This window comes from Triturus cristatus, chromosome 1_2, assembly GCF_964204655.1.
Source record: "Triturus cristatus chromosome 1_2, aTriCri1.1, whole genome shotgun sequence".
Lineage (NCBI taxonomy): Eukaryota > Metazoa > Chordata > Amphibia > Caudata > Salamandridae > Triturus > Triturus cristatus.
In genome coordinates this window covers 834,371,212-834,383,339 of record NC_140580.1, presented here as the reverse complement: position 1 = coordinate 834,383,339, position 12,128 = coordinate 834,371,212, and the positions used below count along the sequence as shown (strand labels likewise).

The 12,128-nt window shown below is 45.2% G+C and overlaps 1 protein-coding gene across 8 annotated transcripts in view; it reads right to left on the bottom strand.

Moving 5' to 3' along the window:
• Positions 1-10,946, bottom strand: part of TMEM269 (transmembrane protein 269) — a 120,779-nt gene extending 109,833 nt beyond the window's left edge. For 4 of the 8 annotated variants that reach the window (XM_085608937.1, XM_085608938.1, XM_085608936.1 and 1 more), the window contains exons 1-2: positions 10,733-10,914; positions 552-615 (exon numbers count right to left, since the gene is read on the bottom strand). Coding sequence is in view for 2 of the 8 variants with exons in the window: in XM_085608935.1 (XP_085465061.1) it covers positions 552-576 (25 nt within the window). In the remaining 6 variants the exon portion in view is untranslated. Of the gene's footprint in view, positions 1-551; positions 616-700; positions 743-1,213; positions 1,323-10,732 lie in introns of those variants that run through there. The other 4 variants (XM_085608940.1, XM_085608935.1, XM_085608933.1 and 1 more) reach the window with 3 other exon arrangements.
• Between the last annotated feature and the right edge of the window lie 1,182 nt (positions 10,947-12,128).

Genomic DNA, 12,128 nt, shown 5'->3' with positions numbered 1-12,128 from the left:
CCCTCGACACACCTAAAAAGTTTTGGTCGACAAAAAGTCATAACCGGTGTGATCACGCTGAGCCGAATGGAGCCACCCGATGGTGTGAACAAGGGGTACTGCTCAAGCTTAAGTTTCTGGATCCAGTCTGATGCCTGGAGAAATCAAAGATAAGGAATCTGTGGCTACAAGTCTCTATCAGATGCATGTTGCTTATTCCTACCAATTGCTGAGAGCTGCTGGGAAGTATTAAGGTTCCATTGGCTTAGTAGAGTCAAAACTAGCTAACATTGCTGCCAGATGATATATAATGACAAAATAAACAATATACTTTAAAGGTAGAGGAACGGTGTGTGAGCGAGACAGACAAAACAATAGTAAGAGGCAAGGATAGAAAAATAACTTAGTTTACATCTGCAGTTTTTTCACCATACAACATAACTAATACTGATACGCTTGCATCCAAAGGTGAAGCCATTGCATTTTTACTTTTTGGGTTATTTAGTTCAACCTTTTTCAACTTAAAGTATAAACATGCAGAGAGCAGGTTGAAGTCTAGAGTCAATACTCACTCGAAGGAGGCAGCAACATCAACATTGTGGCTGAAATGTGGCGGTACTCTTCAACCAGAGATGACTAAAAAAAAAAAAAATGAATAAACGTTAAAGGATGTTCCATAGAAAAATATTTCTCAAACTAAACAATCAAGTAGGGTGATCACCTCACTTCACATGATTACCGGCGGCGGTTCTGAACTTCTCACCTACAAAGCATTGATTTCAGCGGAGTTAGTTCAATGGAAGCATAACAAGGCTACAATTAAAAAGACAATGTATTAGGTTATCACAAAAGTGCAGGACGACTGTAAACACAGGTGGTCACCCTGGGCCGTTACCAACCAAAAGCACCAAATACCTAAAATTGTTTTTGTTTCACCCCATTTATTTATCTCGTTCGTGAATTACGTCGGTCTACACATGCGTAGCAACTTCTATTATTACTATGCAGATACCTTGTGACCATCAGCCAAAAAAGCTGGGGAGAAAATACGTTGCGTTTTACTCGAGTATAATGGAAATAAGTGGAAAAGAATCCAATATGGATGACAATGTCAAAAACTAAATATCATGTCAAGTGTGCATCTCTAGTATACTTAAGTATAGGTAACTTGCAAATACTTGATTAGATAACAGGTCATTTTTGTATAGGGAGCAAGCTGAAATGTTCAAATTACCTGCAAGTAACTCAATCACTTTATCCCACTGCTTACATAATGAGATACTTCCGTAGACTAGCGATCTGTTGATACTTTCCTTTCTCATTCATTAATTCAGTTCACCCACCTATAGGCATACAAAATAGACCACCGACTCAGAAGGAAGCCTCTACCATCAACAAGCTTTAGCGAACAAAACACCGCCACTATACGAGGGTTGGTGGAACTAATCACTGAAACACGGTAGACTGGATTAAATAATGAATTAGCAGAAAGTCATTTAAACCAACCTCCAGCAAATTCCCAATTTTAGTCATTGCATTATGAGCAGTAACTAAGCCCATCACTGAGAAAAGCCACCTATCCACCAGCAATGCAGCACCAAAGCCAAACACCAACAGCAATACAAGACAAATTCTCAAAACATATGCAGCGCATCATAGAAGGAAAAAAAAAACTTGATGTTAAATATTGCTTCCATTTTGCCCAGCCTGACTGGTTGCATGAATGCAGCGTCAGAGGCTGATACTTTTAGATACAGTTGATAAAAAGGATAATTAATTACTACATTTGTGGCATTGTCTTTAAGAAAGGAGACCTGCACCACTTACATTGATCAGTGATTGTCAAAAGACTACCTCTGAGTGGTCTTTGAGAAAGGGAGAATGCCGGTCCAATTCCCGAATTGATTCAAGAACAGCTACAGCTGGCTTATTTTGGGACAATTGGCTAAAGGACAGTGGAATCAGAAAATATTTGAAGGAGAACTTTAAAAGGGGGGGGGGGGGGGGGGAGGGGAGAGGATATCTTCAGTGTTTAGTGCTCAAGCTTCCTTTTTTTTGCCCAGAAGCCTCCGGATTTATTACACGTTCTAACCCTAAAGAAGCAGTCCACTCACTATTGTCCTAGAGTAGGATTCCCTTTTGGCTTCAGGGGAACCAGCAGGAAATGGTATCAGATCTTCGAATGTCTTTTACTTTAGCCTGAAGCAGAAGCCGGCATCACTCGACTGTAGGGGGCGGGGGTCATCCTTCTGCATTCGTCGACGTTTGGGAGGGTGCTGAAGTGGTCAATGAAGATTCTGCCATAGAGAGCTTGTGTTTTCCTCTCTATTCAGGTAGCCACAGGAATTCTTAGCCAGCAGACCAGTTAGGCCAATGTTTTGCCAACTGACTACGTCCATCTTTTTGGGGATATTGACTTCCTTGAGCAAATTATGCAGCAAACAAATTTGCATGCAGAACAATTTGAGAGAGCATGGCAGCACTCTAAGGCCTAGGGACTGACAAGGGTACCCCAGTATTCAATCTGGAGTGTACATAAGTACATAACATAACATTTTAAGGAGAAAGCAGATAGAGACTGGCGTCCTGATTAGTAGGATCAAAGTCAGACTAGCACTAGGCAAAAAGCTTAGTACCAGGCAAAATGTGGGAGTGAGGGTTTTCGTCCACAACCGGGTTGTGCCCTAAGCTCTTGCCTTTTACTCTTTGTTCTTTGCTACCCTATATACAGTGAGTTATAAAATGTGGGGGTACACATGCAGAAGGATCCTACCTTCCTACATAAACCCCCCCCCCCCCCAAACGAAAGGAGATAAGGCTAACCGTGCCCAGTTGAGACTTCATTTCACAAGTGGCCATATAAGGAGGGTCTTGGATCCTCTCAAAATGTTGGGGTGACTACCTGTAAGCTGTTTGAGCCAAGAAAGAGGCTGATGGGGTGTCTGAGTTAGGTGAGGCCCTAACAAGGTTGGTCTTGGCTTCCTCAGAGCACTGCCCACCATGGAGGCCTTTCTTTCAATGACTGACATATCTATCTCTAGGGGTCAACCTCAGGCTGCCTACAGCTTTCTGGACCATGTATCAGAGGCTCCTGTCTGTACTTGCCAAAAGTATTGGGACTTTCAATAAAAGTGGCAAACCCCATGCCACCATCACAGACTAAGGAGACCTGTGTGTGTGTGTGGGGGGGGGGGGGGGATCTGGCTAAGCCAGTTTCCACCACAGTACCCCAAGAGAACCCAACTAAACTTTTGGGTGGGTTACTACTACTGGGGGGGGGGGGGGCTGCTACTGGGAGCACTGGGGTGTTGTTGTAGTAGGAGGAATATTTTTCATAGTTGGCCTTTGGGCAGTCAGAATCATTCTTCCTGTGGCCTGGCTTTTTACAAACAACACAATAAGGTTTGTTTCTAGGGGAAGCAGGATTTTGGGAGCCCCCCCGAGGAGGACTTTTGGCGACCTTCAGAGGATTTCTCTTTGGATTCATCCCCACATTCTCTTGGGTCTTAGAAGTATCTTTCTTCTGGTCACCACCACCTGGGTTCTTCTGCTTAATCTTGGTTCTGACCCATTTATCTGCCTTCTTTTTCAATTCTTGGGAAAAAGTCTGATGTGAGTCCACCAGGTACTGATGCAAAAGCAGGTTTTGACAATTAAGAATCTGCTCCTTCATAATCAAATTGTACGATCCTAAATAGTCATGCACTTTGCTGCCAAGCAACCAACCTTCCAGAGCCTTTATCGCACTATCCAAAAAAAGTCTACCTAACAGAGCCTGTGTCTTCTGGGTGTCTCTGAACTTAATCCTGTACTGTTCAGTGGTTAAGCCAAACCCATAAATGAGAGCACTCTTCCAGATTGAGTAGTTGTCAGTATCCTCTTCTCTGACAGTGAGGAGCCCATCTCATCCCTTTGTCGGCAAAGGATAGCCACGAGATAGCTGCCCACTGCTCGAGGGACCCTCTGAATTTTACAGGCCCACTCTAAAGCAGTTATCCATTTATGGATGTCATACCCAACATGGTGGGGGGGGGGGGGGGGGGCAAATCTTGTTCAGGTTCCTATTATCAAAGGACTGTTCCTTAACTCTAGGGACATTGTTGCTGCCACCATGGGACTCTAGTCCCAACATTTTTCTAGCTCTCTGGACTTCTAGGGACTCCTTATCAAGGGCCAACTGCTCTTGTCTGAGCCTAAGCCTAGCTTTCTCAAGCTCAAGACGTTGGTTCTCCCCATCAAAAGAGTGGTCCCTCTTGCTATATACAGAGGTCCCTGCATACTGTCCTGAATGATTACTCTGCTGAGGGAGATCTAGATATCCTTGGTAAACTCTGCACTCTTCCAGGAGTAAAGAGAGGGCCCTTATGGTCTCTTCCATTCTCCTCTTGAAGGTCTGAGTTATCCAGGTGGGAACCATCAGGTTCTCCCTGGTCAGGGTTAGAGTCTATCTAGGTCATAAAAGGTTTCACCTCCTGACCAGTCTTCATTCCCTGTCCCACCCACTCTTCCCTGTCCCACCCACTCTGCCCTGTTTATCTAACCCAGGAGTCTTCCTTGGGTCATCTAACAGTAACACCTCTACCAGGCGTTAAGTGTTGCCACTTCTTCCTGTCTTCAACTTTCTAGAGGCACACAGGGTTTTTAATTCTTGGAATGAAAGCTCACTGGCATCTCCTTTAGTAGACTTACTAAGTGTGATGAGGTGTTGCACCTACCTTACCTAGTGGGAACTAAACTCTGAGGCTGGAGAAAGGGTGTGCTAGACCCTTGACTTACCCAATCCTAAAATCAGTAGAACTTACTTATTCTAAACTAGTATTATATGTACATAGTACTAGTGGTTTTTCAGTTAATCAATAAAAAGATGTACCTGGTAAAACAATGCAGGCTTGAATCCCAATCGCTGCAGATCAATGAGAGAAGTTGGCCTGGTATATGCTGTCTACTAATGTAAGTGGGTACCTTGCACCAGTCCAAACAACCCTTATGGTGATTTAAGAGGTCAAAGATAACCTTAGAAAGCTATTTACGTGGTAGCTGTGGAGAGCAGCCTTCAGGCTTAATCTTAAAGGAATATTAATCAGCTTGTTTTACCAGAATGCAACCTTATAGTATTAGTTAAATGAAAGGAGAACCACACAGTAGTTATAAAAATGTGTATTTAACAATATAACACTATCAATTACGACACAGTATCTCCTACACAGAGATCACAAAGCACACAATATTAAAGCACAGAATTGACAGTAAATAGCACTAATAAACAGTGGGCCCCAGGGGGGGAACCAAACCATATACTAAAATAGTGGTATAAGAACCACAACTCGAGGCAAGACATTGTCGAGAGGTTGTAGAATCTCTGGAACCCCAAGGAACCACCCATGGTAAGTAGGGACCCCATGGAGGACGGGAGCAGTGTGGAAACACGACTGCGTGCTCCTTACAATTCTATGGGTAGGTCGCAGTTAAAGTTTGAGTTTAAGGAGCCTTCCCAGTGGACTTCAAAGAAACCCTGTGGAAGTTAAGAGGTTGGAGAGCCACCCACCCATGGATACGGAGGTGCCCGACTTACCTGTCCCAGGGAAGCTGGATGCAGAGGTGTGAAGTGGCGTCGGAAACCACTGTTGAACCGAATGGAAGACTTCGAAGAGCCGCTGCTGGGAAGAGCAAAAGTGTCAGTTGGAATTTAAAGGTGGATTCTTGTCAAAGAGTACCTGAAAGCAGAGGGGACAGATCCTGGGTCACTCAGGAGTGACCAGGTGCTCAGTAGACGAATAATCACCGATGTCTGGTGCTTCAGGTGAGTTGATGGAGTTTTTGACTCTGCAGCTACGGAGACCAGGAGATGTCGAGGACGACCAGGAGCTGGATACGAGCTGTCCCACGAAGGATGTCGAGTGCTGAGGGGTCGGCGTTTGGCGGGAGCACCAACAAGCCTTGGCAACGGCAACCCACGCCGAAGGTCAAGGATGTGCACGGTTCGGACCAGCAAGGTCCAGGAGACTCACCACAGCAAGGGGAGTCAGGGCAGGCCCGGAACAACCAGGGCAGCCCAAGAAAAGCAGAGTTGACCCTCAAGTAGACCCACAGGCACTGGAGTCGCAAAAGGACCTCTGGTGATTTCACAAAACAGCAGCCCACGGAGCACTTGGTGCGAGGAGGCCAGAGTTCTTGGTAGGAAATGGTTCCAGAGGTTGGGGCTACTTTGAGCCCAATGCACTTGTTCATTTAACACCAACAAGAATATGCACTTGCAAATGTTCTCGGTACACAAGGGTTCGGGTATTGCAGCCCCCACGAGGGATTCTGACCTCAAACTTGGTGAGAGGGCAGCTCGGACCTCATGGGACATAGAAACCCACCTCGTGTGTTGCTGAAGCCTTCGGAGTCCATAGGAGCTCAGGGTCAGCAGACCAGACAGCAGTGTTGCAGTGCCTAAGAATGCAGGGAAGTGACTCCTTCAAGTGAGATATCTTCGGTTGTCCTTGATGCTCCACAGGGCCTGCATGGATCCTCTATGGTGCACGGCCACAGATGATGCTTCAGATTTAGAGGGAGACGAAGTCGGGCCCAAACGAAGTCCAGAGTGCTCAGAAGGGTCGAAGTGCAGTGGTTTCTGGTTCAGAATCTTGTCCATGTTGGATCTAAGGCCCTACAGCCAGGTAAGCCCTTTTGCACCCACGGGAGAGGGTTGGACAGATTCGGGGGACCCTCCCAGGGGAGGATTTGGACAGTGGGGAGGTTACTCCTATGTCCTTTGTCCAGTTTCAGGCCAGAGCAGGAGCCAACGGCTCCCAGGACTGGTTTGAAGTGGACTATGCACAGGGACACCAAATGTGCCCCTCATGCAGACTTTCGGTCGCTGGCAAGCACGCCCACCCAGCCGTAATACACTAAATACTGTCTGGGAGGTGGTCACAACTCCCTGGGACAGGATGCCTATTGTTCTGCCTTCCCCTGCTGGAGCTTGGCTCAGCAGCAGGAGGGTAGAAATGTGTCTCTGGTCGGCAGCAACCATTTTGTGCTGTCCGGGACTAGAAGGCTGATACCGGGAACACCAGGGACCCAACGAAGCTCGCTTCTGAGGGGTGGAATCATACCTCCCACACCGGTTACCGGTTGACACCAAACACGATCGGGTTAGTTTCAGCAGTTTTAGAGTTGGTCATCACGCGGTCGCATAATGCCACGCTATATGTCGTAAATGGCTGCCTCACTGACATCCTGGGAAAATGGACTCTGTAGGCTGCAGGGGTGTTCTGCTCATGCAGTGGCACCCTCTCACTTGGAACCAAGCACCCTGGCCTCAGGATTGTAAAGGCCTGCTAGAGGGGTTACTTGTAGGTTTTAAGTGCAGTGACCCTTAGATATAGTAAACATATCTTAAGTAAGTGGTGCATGCACCAACTTACACAGGCTGCAATGGCAGACCTGTATTTTGCATAGCCTCTCATGGGTGGCATAATACATGCTTCAGCCCAAGGGAGGCCTCTGGGGTACCTATGCCCTAGACATGGGTACCATAGACCAGGGACTGACAAGGGTACCCCAGGGTCCATTCTGGAGTGTACCCAAGTATATAGCATAATAATTTAAGGAGAAAGCAGATAGACTGGGGTCCTGATTAGCAGGATCCCAGTCAGACTAGTCAAAAACCAGCTTAGCACCAGGCAAAAAGTGGGGGTACACATGCAGAAGGATCCTACTTTCCTACTCTCTCAAGGGAATTTTTAGGGTGGGTAGGGATTTTGGGGGGCAGGGGTATTTGGGTGGCAATGGTGTTTTAGGGTTCAGGGTGGGTAGTGGTATTTGGGTGGCAAAGGGTATTTGGGTGGCAATGGTGTTTTAGGGTTCAGGGTGGATAGTAGTATTTGTGTGGCAAGGGCATTTTAAGGGTTTAGGGTAGGTATGGTTATTTGGGTGGCAGTGGTATTTTTAGGATGGCTAGGTGTATTTGGGTGGCAAAGGTATTTTTCGGGTAGGTAGGGGTATTTAAGTGGCAAGGGTATTTTTAAGGTTCAGGGTGGGTACGGGTGTTTGGGTGGCAAGGGTATTTTTAGTATTTAGTTAAGTATGGGTATTTAAGGGTTTAAAGGGAGATGGGGTACTTGGGTGGCAATGGTATTTTTAGGGTTTAAGGTGGTTAGGGGTACTTGGGTGGCAAGGGTATTTTTATGGTGGGTAAGGGTCATTTTAGGGTCGATAAAGTAATATTTATATATATTTTTTTAAGGCGTTATACTTTCCTGCAAAATACTTACATTTGAGTTGTAAAGGCACGCTTGGTAAACTTTTTCGTGGTAAAGACATGTGTTGTACAGATTAATGCGTTGTGGCATGCGTGGTTCAGTTATACAACCATCTGAAGATACTAACTTAATTTGTAGACCCCAATTTCAAATTCCTTCACATTAACAGAAGGATTTAAAAATGTGCTTTACATTTTACTTCATTATTTAATTTTCACTGATGACCGAGGGGGTGAAAAAAAAAACAGGTACAGGTTGAAGTGGATTCAAGAGGAAGCCTCTTAGGAACAACCTAATTCAGAATTGAATAAGCCTGAGAAGGAGCAGGCTCTGTTTGGTCTATTCTTAGCCGATCTCCAAGTAGCGCTAGTCTCATTCTCTCCCAAGCCTGGAACGAGAACGGTGTGGCTATTGGAAGACGATTGGGTACCAAATTGGACTACAGTTAAAATGATGTCCAATTAACACACTACCTCAAAAAAATATATCCAGTTGATCGTTGTTACTTTTGTTACTTCAATTGACTAGCTTGTTGCTCACTAACATCCATTTGAGGAAAGGCGAGTTACTGCCTATGGAACATGGGAGAACTGGCGTTACGAAAAACGAAGTAGGGTTAATGTTTGTGATATTTGAGATCTAGTAACCTTGCGGTTATGTCAGAAAGAACTTTTGATCCGTTTCTAAGTTGAACAGGCCTCAGTATGTTTTGCCCTGGCGCACCAATTCGAAATATAAATGAAAAGCGTTCACACTCCCGACGTCAATAATTCGCACTAAATGTTTCATCTGCTGATCGTAAAGCTTCAGAAAGGGCTGAAGGATTAATTGTAGCAGAAAAAAAAATCATTGAAACAAAAATGACTTGAAAGCTGCTGTGAGGTGAGGTTCGGCAGCAAACATTTCAATATAGTAAATGATAGGCTATATTCTTAATTTACATAACGAGTGCCGTGAGAACCCTTTTTGCACATTTGTCCAAGTACTAGCAGCTTTCGCAGTACTCCATTTAACAAAACACAAATTCGTGTCCACGAATATGGAACGCTTACACCAGCAAACTGACCTTAAAAAATCGCGGGATAGCCGCAAATAAAATATAGGTTTTTTGATGTGCAAGTATCAAGTCGGGTAACATTTGGTATTTTATTTGCAAGACAATCCATTTTTCGTCCAAACGCGACAAGGCGGCACGCGCTCATCCTCCCTTTTAGCGGCGTTGCTTTCAGCCTCCATTCCCGTAACGTAATGCACGGCATAAAACGCGACATCTTAATTAAAATCGGCTAGGCTCGGTTATGATTACACAAAGTCAAAAAAATGTTTAACAAATTCCCTCTCGTCGAGCGTTCCCGCGGGTCGCTTATGCAGAGGTGAGGAATGCGTATACTTGTCGTTTGTGATACTTATGGGTGCGTCGTGAGCGGACTGATGTGAATAGACGGTCGTAGGGCGAGTTTCTATACCATAGTTAAATGGACCATGCAGCAGGGTACGCCAACATCCGCTATTGTATTTGCAGATAGCTTGATCGGCAGGATGCACGGCTGAGTGAAGCACAAACGTTAGATGACACATTTCATATCCTGCACGCCACAGGCTGTAGCGGTACACCTGTTGCATTACTTACTGCCCCATGCTGTTTCAGTGGCAAGGTTAGGTCTGGTTTAAGAGATGTATCCGATTATGGATTTAGAGGACAAGATACCAGCTCCAGGTGGATTGGACACCACTAACCCACTAGGATATCAAGGACGTTTGCAGAGTTATTACGTAAACCGTTGTTCGAAACTAATTCTATTTAGAGAAGAGAAGTAATCCCCACATCCTCGCTAGTGCCCCGCCTACATGTCGTTCTTGCAGAACGCAAGTGCCAGGAGGCGAACTGCTCTTGTATCGCTCCGCCTGCCCCCACCCTCTCTGTACTGAGTCAGTGCCAGCATCCTGGGCAACAGAACAAGCTGTACCGTCCCACGCCACCACAAAAGGCTCTCACAGCAGCGCACCTGGGAGGGGCGTGTGGTGGCACTGGTACGTGGGCGATGTCCTAGCTTTGTTCGCCCAGTGCCGTTAAATCAAGACAGACAATTTCGCACGTAGAAGACAGCGACAGCAATACTTGTGATGGAAACTGGCATCAATCACCTTTATCGTGCCAAACTAGCCGCACGCGGCTTTGGAAGGCTTGGCACACACCTTTTTTAATCATTTATTAACCCTCGCAGGATCTAGTCCCCACTCCACACAATCCAGTATAAGATCGTTCGTATGCCCCATAAACCTCGCTTCGTCAAATAAAAGTTGTTCCCCTTGTGGGTGTAAACCTGTACAGTTTATGATAAACGAAAACGTCCCTCCATCCTGTCACAAGCACTGAAAAAAAACAGTCATCCATGACTTGTCCTCATCCACCCCGACACCCCTCGAAATTATCACTCATTAACAGCGCCTCCTTTATGTGATGGAGAAGTGAGGAAGCGTTTTTGCGCCACTCGATGACTTACCTGTACGAACAGCACCACAAGCGTCGACTTCTTTAAAACAAATACTATTCACTATAATTTGGATGGTTCTTTATTTTCAGCACGAGCAGGAGGTGTCCTCTAGTTGCACTGAAGGATAGCGGTCGCTCCTCGAAATAACAATTCCAGAAAAACCCACAGCGCTTCGACTACACTCGCTCTGCGCGGCCCCTCCTGTTTCCCTCCTTTTTATTACGAAGCGTCAGCCCCGCCCACGTCCAGTATCACACTGCGCACTCAAGTTCCCCGGGAAAATTCCACAGGAAGTGACAACACAGATTCTAGACATTTCTATCAAACAGTCATTCCCTTCTCTCACTGTTGCTTGAACAGGTTGAGCGTGCGTCTCAAGCCTCGCTCTCGCGCGCTCTTTTTATTGGCCTCTAAAACCCTGTAATGTTGCAGAACAGCGTTGGCGCTTGCTGGATGATTTCCACGTCGTGGATTCAGTGGTGTCCATTGCGACGGTGTAATAAATAAGTGGAAATATTAAATGTAAGTTCCGTTTGCATCTACTGGCTGAACTGTATTTACTTGTTGTTTTTGTCAAAATGGAAACGAGTTCTACTTTATCCTGGACTCCGTTTAATGTGTTTTTAAAGTTAGTGTCATTAGGGTTGAGTATGTAATGGCTAGAGTCGATGTATTATAATAAGTGCTTTTCTACATGTCTTAGAATTTGCACTATCAATTTCCGACTTTGAAAAAATGTTTTCGGCAGTAGTGTATTTTTGTTCACCATCATAGCTCTCTCCCAAATACAGATTCCTGGAGCCGAACAGCCAGAACCTCTTAACGAATGTCAGATTATAAAAAAAAAAAATATATATATATATATACACACACACACACACACATTTGATCCTAGAGCTTAAAGTTTGGAAATTCCGAGTAGTAACACCCAATTAGCATATTTTATGACATCACAATAAGTGTAGTTACACAAAAATTAAGAATGGATGTAAAATAAGAATATAGCAACACAAAAAAATGATGGACGGAATGTTGAACATTATCAAATATTCACCCCAGTCACAAGTCTGGGTTAAATCCATCTTTTTGTTGTACCATGCCACCCCAATTTGGAGACATCCATATTCTAATCAATCTTGACCCTACTCCCCAGGGGAACAGTCAAGCCCTCACTACCAGGCCAGGCCCTCCCTGGACTGAAAAACAAGCTTCCTGGGACCTGGCTTGAATCCAGATTCAGATACATTCAGTTTAATTTATTGCGTAGGGCATACCTCAACCCATACAAGGTGAGTTGAAGAAAACCCTTCAGTGCCAGCTGCCTGCCCTAGATACAGACACAACCCCTTCTCCCCCCAATTTTCTACATATGCTCTGGAGCTGTCCCCCATTACGCACATTTTTT